Source organism: Schistocerca piceifrons, chromosome 9, assembly GCF_021461385.2.
Source record: "Schistocerca piceifrons isolate TAMUIC-IGC-003096 chromosome 9, iqSchPice1.1, whole genome shotgun sequence".
Classification (NCBI taxonomy): Eukaryota; Metazoa; Arthropoda; class Insecta; order Orthoptera; family Acrididae; genus Schistocerca; species Schistocerca piceifrons.
Window position 1 is genome coordinate 114,955,792 of NC_060146.1, and position 16,386 is coordinate 114,972,177.

The window sequence follows — 16,386 nt, forward strand, 5'->3', positions numbered from 1 at the left end:
AGATCCTAAGCTAGATTAATGTGAGTTATAATGCAAACTGATAGAAGTTGGCCATAACAGTGCCATGTATTGTTATGTCAGAAACATAAAGGTGAAGATGCAGTCTTTGTTAATACAGGTAGACATGGGTCAGAGGAGGCAACAGCCACCATACTCGATAAGGTTACCAGAAAACATGGTAAGATTGCTTGGCAGAACCAGTGGACTGCTACTGCCTGGTACCTGCGTATCAGTTCAGATTGTCATAACGATTTGTCATAGTTCTAGTTCTGCTTAATTATGATGATTTAGTAATCCATTTCACTAAACGGCCAGTAGTGACAACATTGAAAACTACTGACCAATCATTTTAACTCCAATCTTAATTAAAGTGCTAGTAAAAAGTGTTGCACTGAGATTAAAAAAATGTTGTTGTGAAGAAAAAGATTACTAGAAACACAGCATGGTTTCAGAGAAAGGTCAGTCACCATTATGTGCCTTATGACAAAACTTATGGTATTTGCGGAATCTCTTACAATCATGCTTACTAGCACAAACTGAACACAAAGAGGCTAGCTTATTAAGAAGCACATCTCTGGACCACCTATGGTAAAAATTGGTATGCCCCAGTGACCAGTTCTGGGATCCTTGTTGTTCATAAAGTACACTGCCTGACAAGATAGGTGAAGCACCAAGAAGACGTGATTGGATAGTAAGTTTGTACATGTACACACCATTGGCAAGTACATACATGATTAGAGATGTATTTCTTTATGATAGGAAGAAAACTAGAGAGCATTAGTACAAGGGAAGATAATTTTATTACCAAAAAGACACAAATGAACTTACGTCTTTTATGTATTGTTCTACATAATCACCAACATTCCAACACATTTCTCCCATTGTGGTAACAGTTCCAATATGCTCTGTTCATAGGAGTCCATTTGGTTGGAGTTTAGCCATCTGCAGATGTGATTTCACTTACGTATGTGTTGCAAAGTGTTGGCCAGCCAGGAATTTCTTCCTGGGACCAAACAGACATACGTTCAATGATGCAATGTCAAGACTCTATGGTGGATGCTGGAACACCTCCCACCCAAATTTAATGTTTTTCTCATGAACAAGAATAGCAGCTTGGGGACGAGCATTGCCATGAAGAAATTTGACACCATCATCATTAATGTTGTGGCATTTGTCGTGAAGGGCATGACACAACTTAACCAAAGTTTGAATGTACACTGCAGCATTCACAGCGGTCTTGTGTTCAGTAAAATCCAACGATAACAGAGCATGCATATCCCAGAGCACTGTCACAAGCACTTTCAGGCAGATTCAATCACTCTGAAGTTTTTTCATATTTGGGGATCAGCATGTTTCCATTTCATAGAGACGTGCTTGGTTTTGGGTGTGTAGTAGTACACCTGTACATGAAATGTATTTGTAGTTGTGAATATGGGCTACCGTCAGCTGTGTGATGGAATGATGACAATGAAAATATGCACAGGACTGGGACTTGAACCCGGATTTCCCACTTACTGCGAGCTGTCACCTTCCCATTTGGCTACCCAAGCATGAAATTTGGCTCTGCCTAGAGCCAATCTTTCGGATGTCATCAACCATGTGTCTACAACCTGTACTCGTACATCTGTTATTAATATTCCCAGACAGGGGAGACATTTTATTTGAAAGTCACTTGCCTGGTATCGGTGTATAAATATGATATTGCGGTGTCTTTGTTATTCTGAATTTCAATGCAGTGTTCCTTCGGACATGCATGGGGCAAGTGAGCATATTTTTTGCAATGATTCAAGGAAGCTATTTTTATTGTACTAAAATTGTGACTATTTTTAATTTTTGATAATTTTATTTTTCTGATTTTTACCAAAAAACTATGGTGGTAAATAAGAGCTTTCCAATACCATTTTATGAGCTGCTGTAGGTTGCCATTACACAGTCTTCAAAAGTCCCTTAATGACACTAAATATCTGTTGAAGCCCACTTGCTATGCCCCAGATTTGAAAATTCAGTATTTCTGTTTGTTCATACTATTATCTCAATGCACAGTAAGTCACAGTAGTAGATAAGCAGAAATGAAGCAATGTGTTCCAACTTCACTAACGACAGCAGTTGTGATCTCACAGCAAATTGAAACTGATTGTTGTACCAGTTTTTGTACAACTGATACAGCATATTCCCACAAGATGATAGACATATCTAGAGGTGATAAGACCTGTTCCAATGAGTGTAGTAAAACAATTGTGTTGATGGTAAATACACTTCCCACACTCCACAAACAGAAATATTAATTTTTTTTTAAGTATACTGGAGGGCTGGTTTAAGGCTCAAGCAAGACAAGCCACAAACTGAGGTGGCATGCTGAAAGGGGCACCAGAGCAGCAACAACATTAAGATTTCTACATAAGACATGTCAAAATTAGTAGGAGCCACTTGTGGCACCAAGCTGAGGGGGGCGCCCAAGTGCAAGATGTTTATACAGTGCATATCACAATTAGTAGTGAAAATTTATGCTACTAGTTTCCACTGCAAGAAGGCAAAAGGGATGATTGGGGGGACACCAAATGATAAGTTGCTTATGTGGATAAGTGTTCCCAATTTGGTCCTGAGTATACTTCACATGCCTTGTGGAAAAATTACTCTGGTAGTTAGCATACTTCCCACTGGCCTTTAAAACAACATTATTTGGTGACACATAAATTTCTCATGGCCACTAAAAGGCACAAGAGAGAGTTCACAACAGTTAAAAGCTTTATTTCACAACAAGCAGAAACTACAGTGACTGAAGTGTACAGAGATGGTAAGGTGGATTTCTGCGAATGCAGCAAATAAATACAGTTGATGGTAAATGTACTTCTCATTGCCCCTGAAAAAGGTAACTTTGTAGGTTAATACCCTACCTGTCCCCACAGTCGTCAGTTAACCTAAGAGAGGGACCATCTGTCTGTGAAATGTCTATAGTTTGTTTCATGTCTAATCATATTTTAACTGTTTATGTATTAAATTAGCTGAGGCACAGATTGGGGATCAGACCAGAAATTGCCTGCATGAATGGAAAACCATCTAAAAACCACACACTGGCTGACAAGTGTACCAAACTAAAGGTTGCACTATAACATAACCATTAGACATGACATCACAGTCAACCTTCAGATACCGAGCCTTGGGCAAACTCATTGCTTGAAATTACAATGAATACAGCCAGCCTGATGTAAAGTTTAGATTATTTAGTATGTCACATTTATTTGGACTCATTGTTCTTTACATATGCTGCACCCCTGCTGACACATAATGAGTCTCCTATTGTTATTTAAGACAGCTCTTTAACTAGCCATTTTATGCTTAAACTTAATATTTTCATGTGTTTGTTGAAGTTGGTTTTCTTTCTTTCAGTACAAGAAAGGAGAGAAAGGCACTAGAGTCTATGCTCAGACACTTTGTGTCCCATGCTCCAAGTAAGTACAAGTTTATTCCAACAGCTGCTAAGGAACTAGTCTTCATGTATATCATTATTGTTAGATAAGCAATAATTTATTTACTCAAAATTATGCATTGCAATAGCAATTAATTAATCAGTGAACTGCTGAACTGTACCTGTATTTAACATAGTCTTTAAAAGCTTTCATTACCAATGAAGTAGACTGAGAAATTATTTCCTTTTCTATAAAAATAAGGTGGTAAAAAAATTGGTAGCTGTTTTTAAAAAGTTGCTTGAAATTTTTTTAGTTTCTCAATTGAAGTAGGTTAATATTTTTAAGTTCTTTTAGAAACAAGATAATCTCAAATTATTTTGCTTATTGGTTAATGTAGGTTAATATTTTTAAGTTCTTTTAGAAATCAGATAATATCAAATTATTTTGCTTATTGGGAAATTACACAGCTTTTATTGTTCTTTCTCCAGATAGATAAAATGGGCAAGATTTGCTGGACTTTCTGTACAATGCTGAATGTGAAGCTTTCTTATTCTAATATAAAATTTGCTGTCAGGTATAGCTGTTATAGCTACTTCTGGAACAGCTGAATTTTTTATGAAAGAATGACATTTTGTTGTCAGAGAATGTGATTGATTAAATTGTTAACATGTTATTTTCATTTGATAGAATCCCAAAAAGCTTCTACATGTTTGTTGATGTTGTCTATGCTGGCTATCATAACTGAAAGAGAAGAAAAGAAAGAAAAAATATATTATGTTTCACCATTTGTTCTCTCCATTATGACAATATATTAAATGACTTTGTGATTACCATTTACTGCTTTTATTGTACAGGTATAAAAAACTTATTATTTATGTATTCTTCTATACATAGGATTGACAGAAATATTGTAGGCTACTTTTTCTTTCATTCTTTCTCTTTTGGTTTTAGTGTGGTCAGGGTAGGATGATACCAGTTAATATTTTGAGATGTTTTGTGATTGTGTCAAATGAAAATAAAATGTTAATATATAAAACTCAAACCAAATCCCTACTTTTTGCAGTGCCACCATTACTGCAGTCTCCATTCTCTGCTTGTCTTAATTGTCTTACCCATTCCACCTTCATCTCCTTCATAAATATTTAGCAGGTTGCCATACAGAACAGTTCTGCACGAGCAGACATTTTTAACCGTACTTCTTTGTCAGCCCGCTTCCAACTGCACTGCAGTTCTCCATATCTAGATGTTAAGGGTCCCAGATGACCTGATCTTCTTTCCAACTTTTTAGAGGTTCCTATCTCTGTCTAGGCTCTCTTCCTGCTTGCTGACTGTTCAGGATTTGAAACCATAAGCTAAGAAACAGCAAAATTATTTTGTCATTGAAGGAGAAAGAGCTGTCTCTCTCTGCCCCTTTCTCATTCAAAAGCTCCTTCTATAGTAGTGAATAGCTATATTTATTACATCCCACTACAGTCAGGTCTATGAATGCCTGGGTAGCTAGTCAGATGTTGCGTGCAATGGTCCCAGTTTTAATATGAAAACATCTGAGAGTGTGTTTTTAGTAAGAGTTACCATTAGAGCTATACTGTCAGCTGAAAATTCTGTTATGATAAATGTTGTGTTTAAATAAAAACAAGGAGGAAGTCTGGTAAAATGCATAAATTACTATTTATTGAGTTATCTAAAGTGTAAGGAAACATCAGGAGACATAGAAGAGAACTTCAAATTTTCAATAAAGAAAGAAGATTGCAAAAATTTAAAAATTCAGGTTAGTTATCTGTTCACAAGGCAGCAATTTGACCATAGTATGAAAAGAGGAGTTAGAGTTTCCATGACAGCCATCTGCATATGAACCATGAAAATTTTCACTTGGAGGTGGGCATTCATGTGCCTTTCAGGATTTATGGCTTACCCATGCAGGATTTGTTTTCATCTGTGAGGCATTGATTTATGTAGTCCTGTCTCATTGTTTCATACTGTATTATGTAATGAACCTCATTTTTTAGAAAAAGCTTCAGATCTTAAAATTTTCCACTTCTTTCGATTGTTACCAAAAGGAAGAGAAAGGTTTACAACTTTCAGAACCAGTATTTTCTTTTCCCTCCAAAATGAAGGAAAGGATTGAAGGAATAGAGTCATTAGACTAAGGTAAGATAGGAATTAACAGTGAAATGATAACAACAGCCAAAGTTTGGATACCCGACAAGCTAGGGATGGCAGATAGGACAATTTGAGAACTAAAGCAAGGAAGTTCAAATGAAACCAGAGGCATAGCTAAAACCAAAATGGTTCAGCATTGGAGAAAATTAAAATAAAACACAAATGATGAAAAGAAAGAGCAATAAAATAAATACTGAAAGAAAGGAAGATAAATTTTGTGCATCTGCTCCTTCAAGAACATGTGTTTTATTGAACACCAACTAAGTACGAGGGTTGACTGAAAAGTAATGCCTCCACCTTTGTAACTCTTCAACAGTTGGCAGCATTGGTATGTGGCAGGTACTGGCTTGTTCCGTAGTCTCTTCTCTACAGCTCCAGTTGGTGGGAAGCCTTATCATTCAATGGTTGTGTTGTTACAATGTAAAGTATGGAACCCTATTGAATTCTTGACAGCAGAAGGTGTCACCCCAAAGGAGAATCATCAAAGAATGAAAGCAGTTTATGGTGACTGTGTTGATGTGAGCATTGTGCATCATTGGTCAAGTAAATTTAAAGATATTGAGGTGGGGACATCTGACCTGCATGACAAACAAAGATTTGGACATCCTGTGACAGCAACCACCGAGTTTCACAACCAAAATGTTGACAGATTGATTCAGGATGATCATCGTATCACTCAGAGTGAAACTGCAAGCACAATTGGCATCTCACAAGAACGTGTGGGTCACATTATTGCTTCAGAGACTGAATCTCACCACCACACGGCATCCTCCATACAGATGACACTAGCATAATTATAAGTGATGATAAAAAATCATTAACCACCACAACTGATATAGTCCTGAAATATATTCAACATTGGTTTAATGCTAATTAGTTAACACTTAATCTAAGTAAAACAAATTATATACAGTATGGCAAGCAACTCAAGATATGGACCTCCAGTTAAAACTAATGGATAAGAAGATAGAGAGTGTACAATCCACAAAGTTTTTGGGCATGCACATTGATCAAAACTTAAGCTGGAAACACCATCTCAAGTACTTATCCCACAGGCTCAATTCGGCATGTTTTGCATTGAGGATATTATCTTGAGTATGCAGCACAGACTGTATTAGACTAGTGTATTTTGCCTACTTTCAGTCCATCGTGTCATACGGCATAGTGTTCTGGGGTAAAACTAAATCAAGCTTAACAGATATCTTCAAATTTCAGAAAAGAGCTATACGAATCATAACACGTAACTCTCCAAGAACTCATTGTAGGCCCCTTTTCAAAGAACTGCAAATACTCACAATACCATCACTGTATATTTTTAAAAGCATTCTGTGTACAAGAGCACATATGAAAAATCTACATACAAATGAGGACTGCCATAATTATAATACTAGAACTCATAAGAATTTGTATGTAGAAAGGGTAAGGACAACACAAACCCAAAAGCATGTAAGTTATTTTGGAATAAAACTCTACAATGCTCTGCCAGTGTACATGAAGGCAATAATAGATGAAGTAAAATTTAAGACTGAGCTTAAAAATTACGTTTTAAGCAAAACTTTCTATGACATAGATGAGTACTTTGATTGTGTGTAAATTTATTGCCAAAAATTTTAATTTATATGTCTAAATTTGTACTTTTAAAAAAAGGCCTTGAAAGTGATATTCCATTATATGTCTGTAGTACTTGTACTAGTATGATAACGTTGTTGTGACAATTCCTACATCATGTAAATGATATACAGGAAGATAATAAATGAAATGAAATGAAAAATGAAAGTTCAGATTTGATACTGTCTGACTTCTATCTGTTCCCGATAATGAAAGATGATCTGCAGTGACATCATTATGCTTCTGATGAAGATGTTGAGAGAACTGTGAGGCTGTGGCTGAGGAAACAGAGTGTCGACTTCTTCCGTGACAGCTTCAGAAAACTTGTTCATTATTGGCAGAAATGTATCCAATCGGCTGGTGATTATGTGGAAAAGTGAATATTGGCAATTAAAGATCGCATTCTAAGGATTATTTCTGCATTGTATTTGTTAAAATATTGCCATCCAAACCCAATTAATGAAGGTGGAGGCATTACTTTTCATTCAACCCTCATATAAAGAGATCACAGAAAAATTACATCCTGATTGTGCTGGAACCAAACAGAAACAAAAACTTCTAGAGATGGATACCTCTTGGTGATAAAAGTACCCTGGAGATTTGTTGAATAAGTCAAACATTAGTTCTGGAGAATACTGTAACTTAATCAGACTGGAAAGTACCCTAATATGAACCAATCTCTCAGTGCACTCACGGTAGCTCACATGCAGTGGAACAGAATATGGAGACTGCACTGCATCGCATTATGAAAATAGACATGACCATATGTGAGCCAAACATTCATGGCCAGGAATAGTAGAAACCAAATAAATATCGAGAAAATAGCCAAATTATAAATCAGTCCACATTGGCAAGCTGAGACAAGGGAGACTGGGATGGTGTGTGACAATCCTTATATCTGCCACTGTGGTTTAACCGAGTGACCTGGTGGCACCAGTGGATGTATCCCTCCTCACTGCACTGAGCGACCTCACTGGAAGTACAAGTAATTACATCAGTCAATTTGTCGATACGTCCGGTGGGATTACAAGATAAATAAATGTGAACAAGTTGTAATATGATAGCAGGAATGTGGGAGTAGGGGGCAAGGATAAGAAGAGGATTGTTTATTTTTTATTTATTTATTTATTTTACTATCCATCTTTAGGCATTAAAAATGCAATTGATGTCATCATTTGTGTACATATACAGTTTACATAACTAACAGAAATGGTGTAATGTATTGTAGATCATTATTGTCTAATAAGATACAAAAATTTGTCCTTGATGCTGCACAAGGTATTTGCATTATATTGACATGTATAAGTTTAATCTAAGTGAAACTATACTAATACCGGTACTTAAGATCATCTTTAGTGCACATTATAAACACTTCTATTGTATAAAAAGCTTTTTCTCTAAGCCATTTCTTTGTGACACTTTTAAACTCATTCAGTGTCACATTACGTGCCTCTATTGGCAACATGTTAAATAGTTTTACTCCCATGTACCTGTAACTATCTTGAGTTTTCTTTAGTCTAACAACTGGGATGTCAATTTGCTGTTTTATAAGTGTGTCATGGTGATGGATAGATTGTCGTAGTTTGTGACTGTGTTGGTTTTCTATTGTGTGTATCAGACAACTTAGTATAAAGAGGGCTGCAGCTGTTAGTATTTTTAGATTTTTGAAATATGGTCTACAAGACTCGTTATTTCTGACTCCATGGATGCATCTGACTATCTTCTTTTGCCAAATGAAAACTTGTTTTGCTCTGCGTGAGTTTCCCCACAACAAAGTGGCATATGTTAAATGGGTGTGGAAAAAGGCATAGTATGCATTGAGTAATAACTTACCACTAACATGTGACCTTAGTTTACCTAACAAATATGTCACACGTGCTAACTTAGTACAAATATAATCGATATGACTCTTCCATGTTAATTTTGAGTCAAGATGGTTCCCAAGTAGTTTAACTGAGACACAATCAATCTTATCACTCTTAACACACAAGCTAAAGAGAATATTTACAGTTTTATCACGATTTATATGCAAGTCATTGAGTTGGAACCACTTGATGGCTGCTCTGAGATGAGTCTCACTTTCCTTGTTTAATTTTCCTAAGTCTTTCCCTGCTGTAACAAAAGTTGTATCATCTGCATAGAGTGTGGATTTACATAACATGGTGCTGGGCAAGCATTTACATATATTATAAAAAGTAAAGGTCGAAACACAGAGCCTTGTGGTACACCCTGCACGATATCCAAGACATTTGGCCTCGTATTGTTAAAATGAACAATTTGTTTTCTGTTGCTCAGATTTTAATACCATAGCAGTGCAGTTTTTCTAGTAGTATCCTGTGACTGACAGAGTCAAGTGCCTTGCTGAGGTCCACAAGAGTGGCATTAACTGATAATCCTGATTTGAATGATGACAATATATATGAAACAACATATTCAACTGCTTTTGCCGTTGACAGGCCGGACCTGAAGCCATACCGAGAGTCACTAAGAATATTATTCACAGACAGATGTTGACTGATTTGGAGCTGTATGCAATATTCCCTACTTTTGATATGATGCGTACAAGGGAGATTGGACGGTAATTATTAGGAGAAGACTTGTCACCTTTCTTGTGCAGTGCAGTAACGTTTGCCATTTTTAAGGATGAAGGGAAACAGCCACTGACAAACATCCGGTTCATAAGAGAACAGAGTGGATGCGCTATTACATCTGCTATTTTTTTTATTACAAAATTGGAGAGACCATAAATGTCTTATGATTTTGAGTAACTTAATTTTGCTATTGCAGTTTTAATATCTGTTAAAATTTCTGCCATGGACTTGTAGGACTGTAGTGGTCTCTGGATAGGGTGTATTGAAAAAAAATAAACAGAAGCTGACAATGTGTTGTTTTGCTGTTTTGCCTCAGGCTGTGGCACAAGGGACGTTACTGCCAGCTGTGTTGCCGCTGCTTCAACAACCGCCCGGAGGAGGAGCCGGGGCTCATCTGCTGCTCCGTCTGCCAGAAGTGGATGCACGCTGGTACGTCTCTGCTCCTTCTGTGCGTTGCCTTTCTATAAATGCAGATGCGTCCCCACTGTGGGGTGCACCACACCCGGGCAACAGCTGGAGCCTGTGTGCACAGTCCATCACAAAGCTAATTATTAATTTGTACTCAGAGCTGCTATACTAGTTTTATGAGAATCATTCAATAAATAAAGCCCCACAGTTTTTTTCTCAGAACACATTTACTCTTAAGAGTTAGAGGTGGCTTACAAAACACTCGTTCAACCTATACTTGAGTATTGCCATCAGTGTGGGATCCGTACCAGATCGGGTTGACAGAGGAGGTAAAGATCTAAAGAAGAGCGGTGCATTTTGTCACAGGGTTATTTGGTAAGCGTGATAGCGTTACGGAGATGTTTAGCAAACTCAAGCAGCAGACTCTGCAAGAGAGGTGCTCTGCATCACAGTTTAGCTTGCTGTCCAGGTTTTGAGAGGGTGCGCTTCTGGATGAGGTATTGAATATATTGCTTCCTCCTACTTATACCACCCGAGGAGATCACGAATGTAAAATTAGAGAGATTTGAGCGCATACGGAAGCTTTCCGGCAGTTGTTCTTCCCGCGAACCATATGTGAGTGGAACAGGAAAGGGAGGTAATGACAGTAGCACATAAAGTGCCCTCCGCCACACACCATTGGGTGGCTTGCGGAGTATAAATGTAGATGTAGATATAGGTCAACATTTCTCTCACACATACTATTTTTCTACATAGTCTCCACCATGGACTTATGCCAGCATAGTGCAAAAGGATGTATTCCTTGTTGGCAAAAGCTCTTATCCTGTGAATGTAGCCATGTTGTAACTGCACAAATTACCTCTCATCATCTTCAAAGTGTGTCCTATGAAGAGAATCCGTAAATAGATCAAACACGTCAAAGTTTGAGGACAGCAGGTCTGGGCTACAGTGTAGATGTCCAGTATTGTCTGAACCTATATGGCTGTATGTTCCCAGGTTCTAACATTCATGTGTGGGTGTACATTGTGTGTTGAAGAAAGATTTCTTTTGAATTTTTGTCTGGCCAAACACATGAGAAACAGTTTTTGAGTTTGTTCAGAGTCTTTACATATGCCTTTTGTCAGCACATCCACAAGAATGATGCCAAAACTATCCTAAATGGATGATTTATTCAAGAAAAAGAGCCTCACAAATTGAGCACATCAGTAATGCATTTGTACAACATTACTCCTTATTTCATGCAGCTATTCAGGTTGGCATTGATTGAACAGAGTTGTTGGATATCCTGAGGGATATCATACCACATTCTGTCCAGTCGCCATGTTAGGCTGTCAAACTCTCAAGTTTGTTGGAGAGCCCTGATCATAATGTTCTTAATGTCTCAAATGGGGAGAGATCCACCAACTTTGCCAGACAAGATAGAGTTTGACAAGCATGTAGGCTAGCAGTAAAAAATATCGCCACATGAGGGTGGGTGTTACCTTGCTGAAATGTAAGCCCAGGATGGCTGGCCATGAAGTACAACAAAACTGGGCCTCCTGTGGATGACAACTAAAGGGGCCCTGCTGTGGAAACAAATGGCACCCCAGACCATCACTCCTGCTTCTTGGACAGTACGGTGGGTGACAGTCAGGTTGGTATCCCACCGTTGTCCAGAGCATCTCCAGAAAAATGTTTGCTGGTCATTGGGGCTCTATTAAACATTCAAACAGACATATACAATATTTTTTTTAATGAGAGTGTATAGCGTTTCTGTTAGAACTGATTGCAAAATTGAAAATGCTCTGCTGTAATATGGTTTTGTTTCCTTTGTCAGAGGCTGTTTTAATCACAATAGTGGGGAACTGATGCATTAGACAAATTGTTTTCCCATATATTCTTTCTCATTATATTTTATTTTTAACAATATACGGAAAAGATAGAATGCTACTCCCCATAAAGATGACACATTGAGTTGTAGACAGGCACAACAAAAAGACAGTTACATTTAGCTTTCAGCCAAAGCCTTCGTAAGACAAGGAAACACACACATACATTCACACAAACAAACACACGGCCGGAATGGACCTGCCACTTAGAATGGACTCAGCAATATGAAGAAGATGGGGGAGGGGAAGGGATAGCAGGGTATGAGTGCGAGGGAGAGAAGAGTGCTGTCTGGTGGAACATGCAGGGGCTAGATGGATGATGCATGGCAACACTGCCCCCAGGTGCAGCATTGAGAAGTAGGTAGGTGAGGAGGGAGGAGGGGTGGAGCAGGGATGGCAGAAGAAAAGTGGATGTGCTGGCAAGGGCTGGCAGATAGTGAGGGTGAGGGGACAAGAATAGGATCACACAGGGGGTGGTAACTGTTGGGTGAAGGATGTGAGGCAGTAGGTTATGGTAGGTTGAGGCTGGGATTATGTTGGGAGTGGAGAACTTGTTGTAAGGATAACTCATCTCTGTTCAGTTAAGATAAGCTGGTGGCAGGGGAAAGGATCCATATGGCCAGGGTTGTGATGGAGCCATTGAAATCAAGAAGGTTATGTTTAGCTCCATGTCGTGGCACTGGGTAATCGACTTTGCTGTCGGCCTCAGTTTGATGGTGGCCGTTCGTCCTAGTCGACAGCTGGTTGGTAGTCGTTCCAATCTAAAATGCTGTGTAATGTTGGTATCTCACCCTGGAGTTTCCATTGTTACATATTTTTAAGCATTTTTAAACATTTTCACAGAAAACTGGATGTCTGGCTTATTGGCTAATGATTGGAATACTATTATAGAATCTGAATTTGCAGTAACAATAAACAAGGCTCAAGGTCAAAGAGAAGGAGAGGGAGGAGGGGGGGGGGAGGAAGAGGAGATGGACAGAGGGATGGGAGGAAAAGGACGTAGAGAGTGGAAAAGAGGAGCTGGACAGAGTGAAAGAGCAGGAGGAGATGGGCAGAGATGGGTGGCCTGGAGGAGAAAGGGGGGGAGGGGGGGGGGGGGGGGAAGGTGGACAGAGAAAGGGAGGGAGGAGGTGTTGGACAGAGAGAGGGGAAAGGAAGATGAGATGGGCAAGGAGAGGTGGAGGAGAAGATTAGTCTTCAGGTCCAGATTGTATACCGATTAGGTTCCTTTCACATTACACTGGTACAATAGCTCCCTACTTAGCAATCATATACAACCGGTCGCTCACTGATAGATCTGTACCTAGAGATTGGAAAATTGCGCAGGTCGCACCAGTGTTTAAGAAGGGTAGTAGGAGTAATCCATCGAACTACAGACCTATATCATTGACGTCAGTTTGCAGTAGGGTTTTGGAACATATACTGCATTCAAACATTATGAATCACTTTGAAGGGAACAATCTATTGATACGTAATCAGCATAGTTTCAGAAAACATCGTTCTTGTGCAATGCAGCTAGCTTTTTATTCGCACGAAGTAATGGCCCCTATCGACAGGGGGTCTCAAGTTGATTCCGTATTTCTAGATTTCCGGAAAGCTTTTGACATCGTTCCTCACAAGCGACTTCTAATCAAGCTGTGGGCCTATGGGGCATCGTCTCAGTTGTGCGACTGGATTCGTAATTTCCTGTCAGGAAGGTTGCAGTTCATAGCAATAGACGGCAAATCATTGAGTAAAACTGAAGTGATATCAGGTGTTCCCCAGGGAAGCGTCCTGGGACCTCTGCTGTTCCTGATCTATATAAATGACCTGGGTGACAATCTGAGCAGGTCTCTTAGGTTGTTCGCAGATGATGCTGTAATTTACCATCTAGTAAGGTCATCCGAAGACCAGTATCAGTTGCAAAGTGATTTAGAAAAGATTGCTGTATGTTGTGGCAGGTGGCAGTTGACGCTAAATAACGAAAAGTGTGATCCATATGAGCTCCAAAAGAAATCTGATGGAATTCGATTACTTGATAAATAGTACAATTCTCAAGGCTGTCAATTCAACTAAGTACCTGGGTGTTAAAATTACGAACAACTTCAGTTGGAAAGACCACATAGATAATATTGTGGGGAAGGTGAGCCAAAGGTTGCGTTTCATTGGCAGGACACGTAGAAGATGCGACAAGTCCACTAAAGAGACACCTTACACTACACTTGTTCATCCTCTGTTGGAATACTGCTGCACGGTGTGGGATTCTTACCAGCTGGGATTGACGAAGGACATCGAAGGGGTGCAAAGAGGGACAGCTCATTTTATATTATCACGTAATAGGGGAGAGAGTGTGGCAGATATGATACGCCAATTGGGATGGAAGTCATTAAAGCAAAGACGTTTTTCGTCGCGGCAAGATCTATTTACGAAATTTCAGTCACCAACTTTCTCTTCTGAATGCGAAAATATTTTGTTGAGCCCAACCTACATAGGTAGGAATGATCATCAAAATAAAATAAGAGAAATCAGAGCTCGAACAGAAAAGTTTAGGTGTTCATTTTTTCCGCGCGCTGTTCGGGAGTGGAATGGTAGAGAGACAGTATGATTGTGGTTCGATGAACCCTCAGCCAAGCACTTAAATGTGAATTGCAGAGTAATCATGTAGATGTAGATGTAGATGTAGATGCATTTCGCATACATATTAGAAACATGTGCTTTCTCTTTTCTTTCTTTTCCATTTAACCCAACTGAGCCACAGCAATGTGTAACCAGATGCAGCTAGTACAAGGATAAAGTTTAAATGTTTGTACATTTGCTAGACAGTTCGCCCCTGTAGTCAAGTGGCCAGCGTGGCTGTCCACTGTACGGGAGACCCAGGTTCGATTTCTGGCACTGCCAGAGATTTTTCCTTGGTTGGAATACTGGAACAAGGAGCACCCACCCTACTGAAAGCTACTTTGACTGAGCAGTACTGGTGATGAGGTCAAGAAACCTGACAACTGTCAGGAGGCAGTGTGCCAACCACCTGCCCCTGCGTACTGCATCCGATGACACCTTCGACTGAAGGTGACACGGCAGTCAGCAGGATCGATTAGCCTGAAGAGTGTTGCCAGGCACGTCCAACTTAAAGCTCTGGAAATGCTGTTTTCATACTAAAGTATTCACATTGTTTTGTTTCACCACGGTAGTTGACTTGCTACATATTGGAACGTCACACACTGTCACCTTTTCTACCGTGCCAGTCACTTGCAACTGATGATATTCCTGCTACTGAATACAGTTTTTCATTAATCACACAAATTTTCTGTATTTCATCTAATTAAAAACTAAGGAGACCAGCAATCAATTTACATCCTCCTTATCTATTTCCTCCCAGTAATTTCTCTCCTTCTGAAATACTTGGCACTTAGTTTTGAAAGCTGATTCTGCTTCCAACATTTGAACAATTATACTGAATTTTGCAGTTCCCATGAAAGCTTCCATTCCAATTAAATTCATGGTTCAATGTATCAGCTTTTGCTCCAGTAATGTAAATACAATAAGATGTTAGTGAAGAAAAAGGAAGAAAATAAAATAAAATGCACGCCCTAAAACTTTGTATTATCAAGGTTACAGAAAACTGTGATAATGATTTGTGAAATCAGGAAAAAATCTTTGAGATCAGGAAAAAATCTTATGGGATGCCGCAATTTTTAATATCTCTTGTAGCATTGTTGCTCTGGAACTGAAGTCATATTATCCATTGAGGTAAGTGAGAAAGCGTAGAACTAGATCGGAAATCAGTGGATTAACAAGGCTAACAAGACCAGTTTCTCAATACTAGTCTCAACAGAAAAACGTATGAACTGCTTGGAACTTGGCAGACTGTGAATACCAGATAACCAGCAGCCACCCATGACTTTAACCCTATCGGATAATGTAATAGTTATGAAAGACCATGTCAAAGCATTTTTGTGGTATAGGTCTTAATGTATCAGTGGAATATTTATTAGGGTTACCTGACATTGTCACTAGGAGAGTGACCTCTTGTTATGAAAAATATAATTTTCTTGACAAGAAGTTTTATTTGTCTAGATTGCAGTAATTAACAAAGATGATATAACTTTGTAACTTACCAAACGAAAGCGTTGGTATGTTGCTAGAGACACTAACAAACACAAACACACACACAAAATTCATGCTTTTGCAACCCACGGTTGCTTCATCAGGAAAGAGGGAAGGAGAGGGAAAGAAAAAAGGATGTGGGTTTTAAGGGAGAGGGTAAGGAGTCATTCCAATCCCGGGAGCAGAAAGACTTACCTTAGGGGGAAAAAAGGACAGGTATACACTCGTGCACACACACACACATATATCCATCTGCACATA

At 38.9% G+C, this 16,386-nt stretch overlaps 1 protein-coding gene across 1 annotated transcript in view; it reads left to right on the forward strand.

The window, feature by feature from the left end:
• The window catches only part of LOC124716743 (microtubule-associated protein futsch-like), a 281,674-nt gene that overhangs the window by 245,155 nt on the left and 20,133 nt on the right, over positions 1–16,386 (forward strand). Inside the window, exons 19-20 of the mRNA XM_047243286.1 lie at positions 3,388–3,449; positions 10,083–10,195. Coding sequence (XP_047099242.1) covers positions 3,388–3,449; positions 10,083–10,195 — 175 coding nt within the window. The remainder of the gene's footprint in view (positions 1–3,387; positions 3,450–10,082; positions 10,196–16,386) is intronic.